General features: G+C 46.9%; 1 protein-coding gene across 1 annotated transcript in view; it reads left to right on the top strand.

Annotated features, from left to right (window-relative positions):
* SUSD5 (sushi domain containing 5) overlaps nt 1-14,113 on the top strand; it is a 47,057-nt gene extending 32,944 nt beyond the window's left edge. Inside the window, exon 7 of the mRNA XM_059940578.1 lies at nt 11,110-14,113. Within this exon, the coding sequence (XP_059796561.1) occupies nt 11,110-12,404 (1,295 nt within the window). The 3' untranslated portion in view covers nt 12,405-14,113. The remainder of the gene's footprint in view (nt 1-11,109) is intronic.
* Nucleotides 14,114-14,414: the final 301 nt, after the last annotated feature.

The following is a 14,414-nucleotide window of genomic DNA, read 5'->3' as shown; positions in this document are numbered from 1 at the left end:
AACTCTCTGTGCACAATTAAAAATTTGTTTTCTTGTTATTGATAGACTGACACGTTAGTAAAAATGCAATAAAAATGAATTAGCATAAAACTAAAGGAAAGATATTCTAGATACAAATAAAAATTTTCCTTAAGTAGACATAAAATTCCCCTGTCAAATTGTAACAAAGGCTTCTAAAAACTTCCTACTTGCTTGTCACATACTAATAACAAAGTTACAGAGTGGGACAAGTCCCTGAAACACAATTTGAGCCATTTTCTAGTACTTTCCTCTGTTGCTGCTGCTTTGTGGCAGGCAGGAGCTCCTGCCAGTTCTGATGGATTCACCTGTCTGAGAAAATGAGGCATAAGACCTGACTTCCTGCTTGTTGAATGTGTCACCTCAAAGCAGACCCAAACTCACCCTGAGGTGTCAGTGAGTTGGCTGGGTTTCTGGCGAGGCACCGAGGCTACACCATCCCACGAGGCACACCCACCACTCAAATGGGTTGTTTACTGGCCCCAGTAGAATGAGAACTAAATGAAGGTTTTGTGTGTCTGAAATGGTGTTTATTTTCTCACTGCAAAGCAGAGTCATTGGAGCTTTCAGCTGCTGGGCAGGAATTCTGGTTTCTACACTTAGCTGAATATACAGACCGTTATAGTTTTCATTACTCTGTAGATTTAACATTTAAAGTATCTGTGTTATTATAAGTGTGTGTGTGTGTGTGTGTGTGTGTGTTACAAGAATATTGTCACCAGGTATTTGACTCCACCTTACGTGTATTTTTCCAGTGAACACCAACTTTTTTTGATTAAGGAACTGCTTCAAGTTGGAGAAAAGTCATCTTGAGAGGGTGGGCCGAACAAGGGTTTTGGAGTTGGACTCATCTTGGTTTGGACAACAACATTCCTTCTATGGTCTATTGGCCATTCATTCGTTCACTCTGTCCCCCTCCCTTCATCTGGCAGGGTCCCAGGTACTGTGTAATCAACGTTGAGCAAAACTGTCCCAACCCTAAAGGAAACTAGTAAACTGAATACCTTAGGAGAGACAGAGAAGCAGTAGATGATGAGGTAAAAGGGAAAGCTGGAAAACGAGGTGTCCCAGGTGAAATTTTAAAGGAAGTGTGTGTTCCCAGGTGGAAAAAGTGCTCAAAGTCTGCACAGGTCCAGTCAATGGAAGCTAAAAAGTGCGCACTGGTTTCACAGCCTAAGAAGGTTCTGGTAGCCTCATGTTTTCAGTGTGTAACTGGGGAGTGGGATGCACCTGGGCGGAACTGCAGCGAGCACAGGAATGAGCTGGAGTGAGGAAGAGGACCAAGGCAGACAACTTCTGCTGTTCACGGAGAGGATTGGGGCGGCAGTGGGGAGGGGCAGAGGGTAGAGCTGCAGGAGGATCAGGGGGCCAGAGAGGTGGAGGGGTTGTTTTGTTTTGTCTGCTTGCTTGCTTTTGTTATTCTAAGATGGGAAGTACCTCACTCAGAACAGGACCTGTGATATGGTCTGAGCTCAGACCATATTCTTTCCCTTTCACTCTCGCGCTGACGGAGGAGGGTATTAGGCCCCTCACTGAAGGATCTAAAGGGATTTGTGCGACGCTGGCTCCTTGCTCCCTTGTGTGTTACTGACTCCAGCTTCCTGTACAACAGATAACCAAAGGCGGTCTGTGACTTCAGCTGTCTAGTACTTGGGTGAGAAATTGGTCTCTGCCAGCGGGCATCTCAGATTCTGGAGACAGCAAATGATCCTTCCAGAAAGGCATGGCCTGTGTGGCTTTAGGACTTGGTGGAGACCCCGTGGGCAAGCAGCCGGGGACTTTCTAACGTGTAGCTCCCAAGCATTCCAGACTTGTGGCCCCAGCTGCCCCTCGCCTCCAGGGAGCACTTGTCACTTCTGCACTGGGCTCGGCCCACAACCCTCCCTACACATCATGTGGCTGTCTGTCAAGACCCCCCTGCCCCCAGCCCAGAACGTTTCCTTATGTTTCCTGTGAGGTGCTGGAGCCCGCTCCCAACCCCTCTAGCAGAACCTGCCCCAGGGGTCCCTGCCCCTTATTCCCCTCATGACCTCTTCAGGCCCAGAGAGCCTCAAGGCTCGGGTGCCATGGAAGTCAAGACAAAAGAACCTGGGGCTCACACGAGTTTGGTCTCAGAGACTGCAGGGGCTTAGGAGCTCAGGGCTACTAGGAAGACTGTTCCACTCAAATTTGTCACTGTTTGGGCATCTTGAAGACTGGCTAGATGACTTGGGTTAGATTCTCTAAAAGCAGAGCCTGTTCAGATGTCCATGGCTTGTTGAGGGAGAAAGGGAATAAGGGAGGAAGGGAAGGTGAGAGGGAGGAGTTAAGGATGTTGCCTCAGCTGGATCCTTGCTTTGCCTGATCCCTTGGGGAGCTGGGGAGCATGAATTGCACCACAGGGTTGGTCCCACTTGGAAGCAAGGGGACTGGCCTGAGTTCCTCCATATTAGTCTCTCATTGGCTGCAGGCTGCTGTGCACGGAGGGCAAGGCGGGTTGCAACCCCCCTAACTGAGGCTCCCATTTCTCCAAGGGCAGTCCTCCAGAGGAGTGGCAGCTGTGAACCCTCAGCTGCCATCGCTCACAGCAGCTGGGGGATGGGTGCACTGGTCTGGGAAAGGGGACATGAGCACCGACAGCATCCACTACAGTGGAGAACTTAGTTGCTTATTAAAGCATCAGTTCAGGAGAGCAGTGGTTTAAAGAAAAATCAGTAAACTGGGGACTGCCTGAATGAGCGTGATGAAATTTAAACTTTGAATGGTGAGTGGGCATGAATGCACAGGGGCACGTCCACCTGGGTGGTCAGTGAGTGGCCAGTGCAGGAGGGTGCCTCAGGCACACACTGCCCACCCAGGTTGTATGTTCACCTCGACCTTATGGTCCAGCCTCAAGTGGTGCTGGTGAAATCTCTCACTTAGCACAGGGACTTTAGCCTTGACCATCAACCTGAATGGGTGGGGACTTCTTAAACTGCCATTTTCTCCCCTCTGCGTGTTGGTATTTCTCTAGCTTTGGTTCCCAGAGTCCAGGTCTGGGTCTGGCCATTTTGTTTTCCATTCTCCTACCCGAATCCACAGTTGGTTTCCATTCCCAGTTGGGCAGCACGAAATGTTTGTCATACCTCTCTAATGTTCTTGGTATCCAACTATGATTGGTTGTTGCCCTAATTATAGACAAATCCTGGTGCTTTGCTCCTTACGCACGTGCGCAGATTTCCATGCTATATGTGGTTTTCTTTGGGCTTCTTATTATACCAAGTCCCATATCTTCAAGGCCATATCCATCTCTGGCCACTTGTACCCTAGGAATAGTCTCTGACCTCCCAGCACTCCGAGTGGCCACCCCTGGCCACGTGACCATGGTACCACACGTGCTTCCCTGGGCACACTGACCATTCCCCTACTTGCTGTCCTGGGTGCTCATTGCCTTCAACACCTCTGCCCTCTCCTAACTCAGCAGCCAGTGGTCCTATGGCCTCTACCCTGGTCTGCAGATACCCCAGGAAGGGAGAGACTCATAGACCCTTGCTCTCTGATTTGCCCCTTGATCCTCCTTTAAAACTCGCCCTGGGGACTTCCCTGGCAGTCCAGTGGTTAAGATTCTGAGCTTTGACTGCAGGGGGCACAGGTTCAATCCCTGGTCAGGGAACTAACATCCCACATGCCACGTGGCGTGGCCAAAAAAAAGACAACTTGCCCTGACAAAGGGTATCTGCTAAGACAGGCTCTGAAAAGCCTTTAAGATTTTCCACTCCAAGCTCCATGGTTCTGTTTGTGCTTTCTGGTCTGTAGGATCAGGAAAGTGAGTGACACCAAGCTTGACCTCACTCTACCAGCCCTGCCACCTCTGAGTCCAACAACAAATGGACAGCTATTCTTTTTCCCTTCCCTGGTCTGTTGCAGCTGTGGAAACAAGACCCATTCCCCATTTGGGCACTGAGAAAAGAGCTGTCGTAAACCATGCCAAACCTGTTCCATGTCATCTCTGTTTTGGAGTTGTTTTTTGTCCTTGTTTCGTTTTTTTTAACAACTTTCCTGAGGTTTAATTTGCATACAATAAACAGTAACCATTTAAAATATAAAAGTCTCTGAGTTGTCACAGATGTGTACACCCATGAAACCACCACCAGAACCAAAATACAGAACATTTTCATCTTCCCCAAGTCTCCTCATGTTCCTTTCTGCAAGAGGAGTTTTATACACTTTATCTCATTTCATCTTCACAAGTCTGAAAGTAGAAATGGCCGGCTCCAATTGATAGATGGGAAAACTGAGGAACAGAGAGGTTCAGTAACTTTCTGCGTCAGACAGCCAGAAAGAAGCAGAGCCAAGGGACTTCCCTGGTGGTCCAGTGGTTAAGAATCCGTCTGCCAATGCAGGGGACACGGGTTTGAGCCCTGGTCCAGGAAGATCCCACATGCCGCAGAGCAACTAAGCCTGTGCGCCACAACTACTGAGCCTGCGCTCTAGAGCCCGCGAGCCACAACTACTGAGCCCACATGCCACATCTACTAAAGCCCGCGTGCCTAGAGCCTGTGCTCCACAACAAGAGAGGCCGCCGCACCACAGCAAAGAGTAGCCCCCGCTCACTGCAACTAGAGAAAGCCCGTGCACAGCAACAAAGACCCAAGGCAGCCAAAAATAAAAAAAGAATTAATAAAAAAAAAAAAAGCAGAGCCAAGATTAAAACCAGGCACGTCTCATTCCAACATCTTTATGATGGCTGTGTGCTTCTCCAGGGGCCTCTAAAAAGCATCAGGGCAGTGCAGGGCTTGCTTTGTAAACTAGCTGTTCCCTCACGAAGTTCCTTTGCTATTTTCCCTCATTTCTAAAGCCCATCTTTTGTTTTCTTAAGTTAACTTCCATTTCTGTTTTCCTCCATCTTCTAGACTTCCTTCATAGAATAAAAGCCAGAGACTGGACTGAATTTAGAATTTCTTTGTCAATATTGCCATATTTGTTCAGAGGTTCATTGAACGAGTGGTTATTTTTGGCTTGTCTGGTTGTCTTTTTCAAAATTACTATTTTTAAAGGCTGCGTAGCCAAGACCAGAGGGAAAAAGAAGGCATGTGTAAGCTTCCATAAATGCAACAACATGAAAAAACATGAAAAGTGGCAGCACTGGGAGAGCCCAGGGTTCTAGGGCCCGGCCTGTAATACTTCTGCCCCTGATAAAGGCACGACCTGGGCGACCCTTTTCTTTTTACTCCTGATTTCTATTGATGTGTAGTCTTTGGTTTTCCTAAAGTAACAATTAAATATAAACACACAGGGAATGACTTGGTTTTTGCCAAGAGAGCCCATGAAGTTTACATTTCCTGGACCCGTTGGTCTAAATCAGAAGGCCCAGTGTTGTGCCAGCCCAGCTTTCAGGAGAGCGTGGGGGAGGGCTGGAGGGTTGGCTGAGGAGAGCGCAGACTCAGGGGAGCAGAGGGAGGGGAGAGAAATTACACCTCAGCAGGCAAAGGGCTGATGTTCCCCATCTTGAGGCAGAGTGTAATTTTCGGGTTGACATTCAGTGAGCAACAAACTTTACTGTTACTCAAGAAGGGAAAAACAGGCTTGGGATATTTTGTCATGAGTAGACTCTTTGTAAACAGTTGGTGTCTGTGTCTTCATTTGAGGTTTTGGCGAAACTGTGACACAGTGAGAGCCTGTTTCTGAGCCAGACCTTGACCTGAGAACCTGGGCAGACAGGAAGAGCTTGGCTCTGGGCCCTGGGCTGCCATCCAGGGATGCTCTAGGCTCAGGGAGCTCTGAAGGCAGAACCTCTGGATGGACGGACGGACAGACAGACAGACAGACACACAGACAGACACACACACACACACACACACACACACACACAGCTCAGATTGGTCATAAGGGTCCAGGTCAAGGCAGGCCCACCAGGCAAGAGTGGGCAGACCTATCCCAAATCCCCAGCTCTAACATTATACGCTAGGCCAGTATTTCCTGCACAAGAAGGTATGGGGGAGGAGAAAAATGGCTCACATCCTGCCCATATTCCAGGTGCCTTTTGACTTCTGAAGCTCATGGGCTGGGTTACATGGGAGAAGGAATTTAGCCGACGTTGATTATGCTCAGTCCTAGGACTAAGAGGTTGTTTACCATTCTTTGCTACTGTCATGCACCAAATAATGCCCTGGCTGATGGACTTCCAGACTGAATCAAGCTTAATCAAAACGGGCTTCCATCACTCACTTGTTCACTTCTTCACTCACGCGTTTATTCATTCAACAAATATTTCCAGAGTGTCTACTATGTGCCAAGCACCACGCTGAGTGCTGGGGATACAAAGGCAGAGAGGACTTGTCCACACACCAGAAGACAGAACTGTCACAAACCCTCTGAGAGGATGACCAATATGGAGTCCCAAACAAACACTTCCCAACACAGACGGTCCTCAACCTCAGACACACCTCAGAACCAATTGGCAAAATGCCCAAATGACACTCAGTGCTCACAAACGGTTCTCAACGTCAGACACACATCAGAACCAATTGGCAAAATGCCCAAATAGCACCTGGTGCTCAAAAGAGAAGTTTGCCGGGTGCACACCACTGGACTTACCTCGGTCTTGGAGCTCGTCAGCTCGTCCGGAGGCATCTTTCCGTTCCACCAAGGGAAAGCTTACGCTGGCAGCCAGTGCCAAGCTGGGAAGAAACAGGGAGGAGCCCCGAAACAAATAGTTTCGACAACTGCTAGGAACGTCCTCCCAAACCCCCTCTCAGGGCCAGCGAGCCACGAGCAGCAAGCTACTCGCAACCATCCCGGCGCGTCTTCATGGCAGCGGCTCTGGTCGGGAAAACCCGGGAGCCAGATATCGCGAGAGCACAGTCTCAGGTTGGGAGCCAAATACTTACCTAAAGTGGGTCCAGCTGCTCGCCGCTCAAAAGCCAATAAAGAGGCAAGGTTGGTGGAAAGGAAAGTTTGCTTTATTCCAAAGGCCAGCAACCGAGAGGGGAGGGCAGTCTCCTGTCCAAAGACCGACTCCCTCCACTGACAATCAGTGGGCAAGAGCTTTTATAGGCAGAGGGAGGGGGCTACGTGTAGAAACAGCACAGTCAGCTCTGACTGTCATCTTGAAATTGGTCATCCACCAATCGTCTGACCACCATCATCTTGTTTTAGGTACAGTTAATCTTCAGTTCCAGGGTCAGTTTGTTCCCATTTCTTTGAGGCCAGTTCTCAGAATTGTGGCAGCTTATGTCATGGCTACAGACTGGTCATCATGTAGTTAACCTCTTCCACCCGATGGGGGTTTTAGTATCTATGAAGCAGCCTTCATCGAGTCATAGTAGTAACATCAAAGGTCACAAATATAATAATGAAAAGTAAAATGAATGGGCTTAAATTTTAGGAGCAGATCAGAAAGGATTTTTAAATGTGTTTATAACTCTGCAAGTCATTAAATAAGCAAGATAAGGAGACTTATTAGAATAAACCAAATGCCCACTAATCCAGTTTCAGAGCCCAGGAACGCACCACACCTCAGCATTCCATCCAGACCTTGGTGCTGGAGATCTTTGCATTTTGCCCTTTTTAAGGTGCAGAGTGAAGTAGGGGGAAACTCCTGAGCTTTGTTTCCACCTGCAGAACACTTCTAACTCCAAATGTGGTGAGGTGGGGGGCAGTGGAGGGGGATCCCTCACACCAACAACCAATTTTCCAACTCTCTGGACACCAGCTGGGCGTCCTACAGTCCAATTCCATTCTAACATTACCTACCTGGAGTTAGTGCAGAACCCATGGATTACAGGCTCAGTCCCACAAGACTGCCTCCACTTTACATGCCAATCACAAATCCAGGTCACCTGGACTTGTGACCAACTGGCTATAAATTGGGGGTTTTTACAACCCCCTCCTCAGGTTTGACAATTTACTAGAACAGCTCACAGAACTCAGGAAAGGACTTTACTTATAGTTACCAGTTTATTATAAAGGATATTACAAGGATACAGGTTGAATAACCAGATGAAGAGGTACATAGGACAAGGTCTGGAAAGATCCCGAGGACAGGAGCTTCTGTCCCTGTGAACCTGGGGTGTATTCCTCCCCAGCACGTTGGATGCATTCACCAACCTGGAAGTTCGTGAAACCCTGTAGTTTAAGGGTTTTTATGGAGATTTCATTATATAGGTATGGTTGGTTAAATCATTGGCCTTGGCGATCAGCTCAATCTCCAGCCCCTCTCCCTAGGTGGGGGTGGGGCTGAAAGGTCCAACCCTCTAATCATGTGTTGGTTCCTCTGACAACCAGCCCCCATCCTGAAGCTCTCTAGGGGCCCACAGAGTCACCTCATTAACATAACTCAGGTATGGTCAAAGAAACTTGTTACGCGTAACAAAAAATATTCCTGTCACCCCTATCACTCAGGAAATTCCAAGGGTTTTAGGAGCTCTGTGCCGGGAACCAAAGACCAAATATGTATGTTATTATATCACAATAGCATAGGAAACCTTTCTATTTAATAATCACGTCTTGGACTTCCCTGGTGGCGCAGTGGTTAAGAATCTGCCTGCCAATGCAGGGGACACAGGTTTGAGCCCTGGTCCGGGAAGATCCCAAATGCTGCAGAGCAACAAAGCCTGTGCGCCACAACTACTGGGCCCGAGCTTTGCCGCAACTACTGAAGCCCGTGCACTCTAGAGCCCGTGCTCTGCAACGAGAAGCCACCGCAATGAGAAGCTCACACACCGCAATGAAGAGTAGCCCCTGCTCGCCGCAACTAGAGAAAGCCCACGTGCAGCAACGAAGACCCATTGTAGCCAAAAAATTTAAAAATAAATTAAAAATAAAATAATTGTATCTTGTAGTAGGATGTGACTTTCAAAGACCATTGAGAAGGGCAAGCTCAGCGGGCTGCTCTCTTCTGAGGACACAGCTACTTGAGACCTTCCTAACCAGCATGGTTCCTACCTCACCAAGCTGTCCTTACATTCTGGGCTCCTGCCTGTGTGGCCCGTCTTCCTTCTCACTCAGCTGGATTCAGGATACTTCACAGCACATCTCACAACTCAGAAGTCTTACAAAGAGCAAATCAGAGTTTCAAAAGATACTTTTTTATTTAATTAAAACCTACATACAATGATATCACTTATATGTGGAATCTAAAAAATAAAACAAACTAGTGAATAAAACAAAAAAGAAGCCGACTCACAGATATCAAGAATAAACTAGTGGTTACCAGTGGGGAGAGGGAAGGGGGAGGGGCAACATAGGGGTAGGAGATAAAAAATAAAAGAGTTATTATGAGATTATATGGAATCGTGTGTGAAACTGTTGAAAATTGTAAACCACTATAGAATTTAAAGATCTTTCATTCAATTTTTAGAAAGTTTGAAAAAACATACATACAAATCATAAGGGAACAGATTAATAAATTATCAAAAAATAAAGAAATTTGGCCACCACACAGGTCAAGAAGTAGAATGCTGCCAGTACCCCCAAAAGAATGTGCTCTTTTGTGCTCGGCTTCTTTTGCACAATTTTATGGCTGTGAGATTCCATGTAGTGGGAAGCATGGGTTGGTTCATTTTTAGTGATGTCCAGATTTTCATTGTATGAATGTACGACAATGTATGTGTCATTTCTGCAATTAATGGCCATTTGAAGTGTATCTAGTTTCTGGTTATTATAAACATGCTCGTGCATGTCTTTTGGTGCCCATGTCCACACGTTACTGTTGGGTACATACTTAGGAGTGGAATTGCCATGCTTCACATCCTTGTTTACACTAGGGATTGTCGGTCTGTTTAATTTTAGCCATTCTGGTGCTATGTAAATGGCATTTCATTATGGCTGTAATTAGCATGTCTCTATTACTAATGAGGTTGAGCCTCTTTACACGTGTTAAACGACTATTTAGATATCCTTTTTGTGATGTTCTGATTCAAGTATCTTGCCAACTTTTCTATGGTTTGTCTGCCTATTTATTTATTTATTTATTTATTTTTAACTTATTTATTTATTTATTTTTGGCTGCCTTGGGTCTTTGTTGCTGCACGTGGGCTTTCTCTAGTTGTGGAGAGCGGGGGCTACTCTTCGTTGCAGTGTGCAGGCTTCTCATTGAGGTGCTTCTCATTGAGGTGGCTTCTCTTGTTGTGGAGCACGGTCTCTAGGTACACAGACTTCAGTAGTTGTGGCACGCTGGCTCAGTATTTGTGGCTCGCGGGCTTAGTTGCTCCGCGGCATGTGGGATCTTTCCAGACCAGGGATCAAACCCATGTCCCCTGAATTGGCAGGTAGATTCTTAACCACTACGCCACCAGGGAAGTCCCTGCCTATTTATTATTGATTTGTAGGAGTTCTTTGTAAATTCTGGAACCCTTTGGAGGCTATATGTGTTGCAATTATCTTCAACTCTGTGGCTTGCATTTTAACTCTCTTCATGGTGGCTTTTGATGAACAGAAGTTCTTAAAGTTAATGTAATTTGATTGTCTGTCTTTGTGCCAATACCACACACAGTCTTAAAAAGTACTCCAGCTTTATAGTAAATCTTGAAGTCTTTTAGTTTGCATGCTCCAGCTTTTCTTTTTCCTTGTCTATTCTTGGCCCTCTGCATTTCCATAAATTTTAGCATCAGCTTGTCAATGTCTGAGATGTTTATTAGGATCTTATTAAATCTACATAGATCAATTTGGGCAGAACTGACAGCTTAACAATTACACTTCCATTGTACTAACATAGGATAGCCCTTCACTACTTAAGTCTTCTTTAATTTTGCTCAGAAATACTTTGTACCATTCTATGTAGAAATCTTACACATCTTTTGTTAGATTTATTCGTAGGAGTTTGGGGGGTTTTTATGCTATGGCAAATGGTATCTTTTAAATTTTTTGTTTTCTGTTTATTGCTGGTATATAGAGATACAGTTGATGTTTTATGTTGACTGTAGACCCAGTTTCCTTGATAAACTTGCCTGTTAATTTGTTTAACACTTTGTATATAGGTTCTTTGGGTTTATCTGTGATACAGTCATAGCATCTGAGAATAACAGTTTTATTTCATTTGTTCCAGTCCTTATGCTTTTGGTTTCCCTTTCTGTGTTCCACGCTGGCTCTGTGACCTCGGACTTAATGAGGCTTTTCCCTCTTTCCTTCCAGACGGGGGTGAGGTACATATTGACTATGAAGATAATTTTCCTGATGACAGATCTGTGTCATTCAGAGAGCTCATGGAGGATTCCCGGACAGAGGCAGAGGAGGACAGGGGTCAGGCAGAAACCTCTGAGGAGGCTCCAAAGCAGGACCATCTGGTCTCTATTTCTGTGGGGAGAGAAGACACAGCCCAGGATACAGCTTTTGCGCCAACTACAGGTTTGCCCAGCACTGGGAGCGGTGTCCCCACAGACCTGCCAGGATCCCGACAAAACCAGAAGTACATGTTCTGGTTTCCTGTTGAGACCTTCCACAAGCCTGAGTTGGAAAAGGAGATGGATGAGGACACCAAAAAGCAGTTTCCTCCTGGAGACAACCACAGTGGCACCACATTGGCCCCAGGTGAGCCAGAAACCAGGGTCATCTACAGCAGCACTGATGGTCCCTTGGGGCCATTTGTGGGCAGGAATGACAGCAAGGCAGGTGACCCAATGGTGAGCAGCAGCGATGAGTCCTGGTTAGATGGCTACCCTGTGACCGATGGGGCTTGGAGGAAGACAGAGGCAGAAGAGGAGGAAGAGGAGGACAAGGGCAATCAATCAGTAGGGCTGGAAGAAACTGTCCTAGTTACACCCAATCAGCCTGCTCTTGTGGAAGTTAAGAAGCCCAGGAGTACCACCCTCACACTCAGTGAGGACACAACCCATCGTTCAGTTCTTCCAACTCAAACACTAGGTGTAGAAGCTTTGGCTCTCAGACCCATGAGTGTGTCTGAAACTGAGAGTCCCAGCAAGGGGGGTGGTGACTTGACCAGGGACCAGTCGACTGTTCCTTGGAGATATGCCACAGAGAAGCCTCCCATGTCCACCCTACCCTATGAGTTCACCAGCTCTATCCTGGAGATGGTGACAACCACCATCCAAAAGACGTCGGACCTCATTCCCTCAACTGTCATGGCGGCCACCCAGATTCCAATGGAAATCACTGCCCCTGAGGTCCAGGATACCTTTCCATACCTGCTGTCTGAGGACTTCCTGGGACAGGAAGTCCCCGGCCCAGGTGCAAGCGAGGAGCTTCTTCCAACCTTGGAGCCCTGCATAGGGGATAAGTGTCCCAGCCTCAGCAGAGGCCCCATCGTTGCCACCATTGTCACGGTCCTGTGCCTGCTGCTGTTCCTGGCGGGCATGGGGGCCGTGTGGGGCTACCGCAGGTGCCAGCGCAAGAGCTCCGTGTACAAGCTGAATGTTGGCCAGCGGCAGGTTGGTCACTACCACCAGCAGATTGAGATGGAGAAGGTCTAGCCACCTTGGGGGGCTCGCCCAAAGCCCCTTGGGAGGAAGATAAACTGTGACATATCACATTGAGAAACACTGACAATTCACTAGCGCACGAAACAAGTGGAGTAGGGCTCGTCTTCTTTTTCTCAGGTCTTTGTTTTCTAGGCTGAGAAGCATCTCTGGAGGCACCTGGCAGGGCAGGGAGGCTTTGGTGGCATCTTCACACACCTCAGCATCCCCTTGACCATCTGCCCTGGAACCTGTTGCACTAATCCCAGACCTGTGCTTCCTAATTCCAGTGAGAGGTCAAAACTCACCTCTTCATCATACAGTTGTCTTTTCTTTTTTCTAAGAAAGAAAATGAATGAGCCTGAGACATGGAATTTTCGAACTAGATGTGATGTACAGAGCATTTGAGAGCAGTGTTATTTCGGATATAGATATTTAATTGCTGGGAGTGGGATATGGAAGAGTAATGGGTTATTTCCTTTTAATGCTGTGACGTTGCTGAGGGCATATGAGCCAAGAACCAGGACATAGTCTAGAAGCTTTGAGATTTTTAAAATTGTTTGTTGAAATTGGAAAGAATTTACGACAGATGTTTGGTTGGGGGGGGGGAGGGGAGGAGTGGTGGGACACACATCCACCCCGTTCCCTCTATCCTGTGGGACAGCCCATCGTTTTTTTAAAAAACAAGGTTTGCTTTGTACCGGTAAGCACCGTTTCCTCTCAGAAGCAGTGGCCTGGTTGTCCTTGACCAGTCTGTGCCTAGGAATGTCTTAGAGTTTTTGCCAGGACTAACAAAACTCAGTCCTCGGTTTCCTTTCTCAGGATTAACCATTTCTCTGAACTCCAGGAAGAGAGAATGAGCTAGGAGGGAAAAAATGTTTCAAGAGGGCCAAGGGCTAGGATACCAAGCATGGGTACCTACCTGATAGAGAAGCAGAGGAATTGAAAAGGAATATGAAATGATCTGTGCCGATCTGTTCTTTACCCTGTTGTGGCGATTGTGAGCCCTCTAGAAACAGCCTGAGCACAGGATGGACTCCCCATGGCTGTTGAGCACCCAGTTCACGGTGTCTCGATCATCTTATGGTGACTCAGCACATCTCGCTTATGATGACAGAGCATGGTCCTCAGACCAGTGGCATCAACATCACCTGGGAACTTGCTAGAGGTGCAAATTCTCTGGTTCCACCCCAGATGAAGTGGAGACCCTGGGGGTGGGGCCCAGCTATCTGTGCTTTAACTAGCCTGCCAGGTGATTCTGATGCACGCTCAAGACTGAACCACAGGCTTACAAGCACATAAATTTTGAGCTTTGAGGCCAGCCGAGGCTCTGGAGGCCCCGATGAGGAACACCTGAGGTCTGTCTTGCACAGAGGTCAGGCATCGCTGTGCCCCTGGATAGCATTTGAGGCTGCCGAAACATCACCTCCAACTCAAAATAGGTAATATTAATACAAATGTATTAATCAATTTATTACAAATAAATAATACATGCAAACGTATTATTTGATAGAACTGCAAAATAAACCCCACACATCAGTTTTTAAGTTTTTATTGATTTGGTGTCACCTAAATTAATGTTATAGGATCTAAAAATGCACGTAGAAAGGGAGTGCTTAAAAACACTGTAAACCTAAATTGTATGTCATCATGTGTGTTTTGAGACTGGTAAATGTTTACTGCTCACAAAAATTTGGGGGTGGGGATCCATTAACACAAAGCTTCTGACATTTTTGAAATAAATAATTATTTCCCCAAACAGTTACTTAGTGTATTTTATATCTGCGTTACGTCACAGTGGTTTTTTTAAAAAGGATTCTCTAGTAGTCTTGAAAGTAATGTCTTAGTACTTGTTGGATCTAAGACCACCCTTTCTAAGCCTCTCAGCCATGTGACCTCCCACAGCAGGATTCTGGGGAGTCTGCAGAGCTCCTGCCCCCTCCTCCCTCCTTCCATCTTCCTCACCCCAACCAGAGACCATGCCTCTCACTACAACAAAAAGCCCAGGGCCTTGCTACTCAAAGA

The sequence above is a fragment of the Balaenoptera ricei genome, chromosome 11 (genome assembly GCF_028023285.1).
Source record: "Balaenoptera ricei isolate mBalRic1 chromosome 11, mBalRic1.hap2, whole genome shotgun sequence".
Classification (NCBI taxonomy): Eukaryota; Metazoa; Chordata; class Mammalia; order Artiodactyla; family Balaenopteridae; genus Balaenoptera; species Balaenoptera ricei.
The sequence above is the reverse complement of the archived record's forward strand: the minus strand, read 5'-3'. Positions and strand labels throughout refer to the sequence as shown.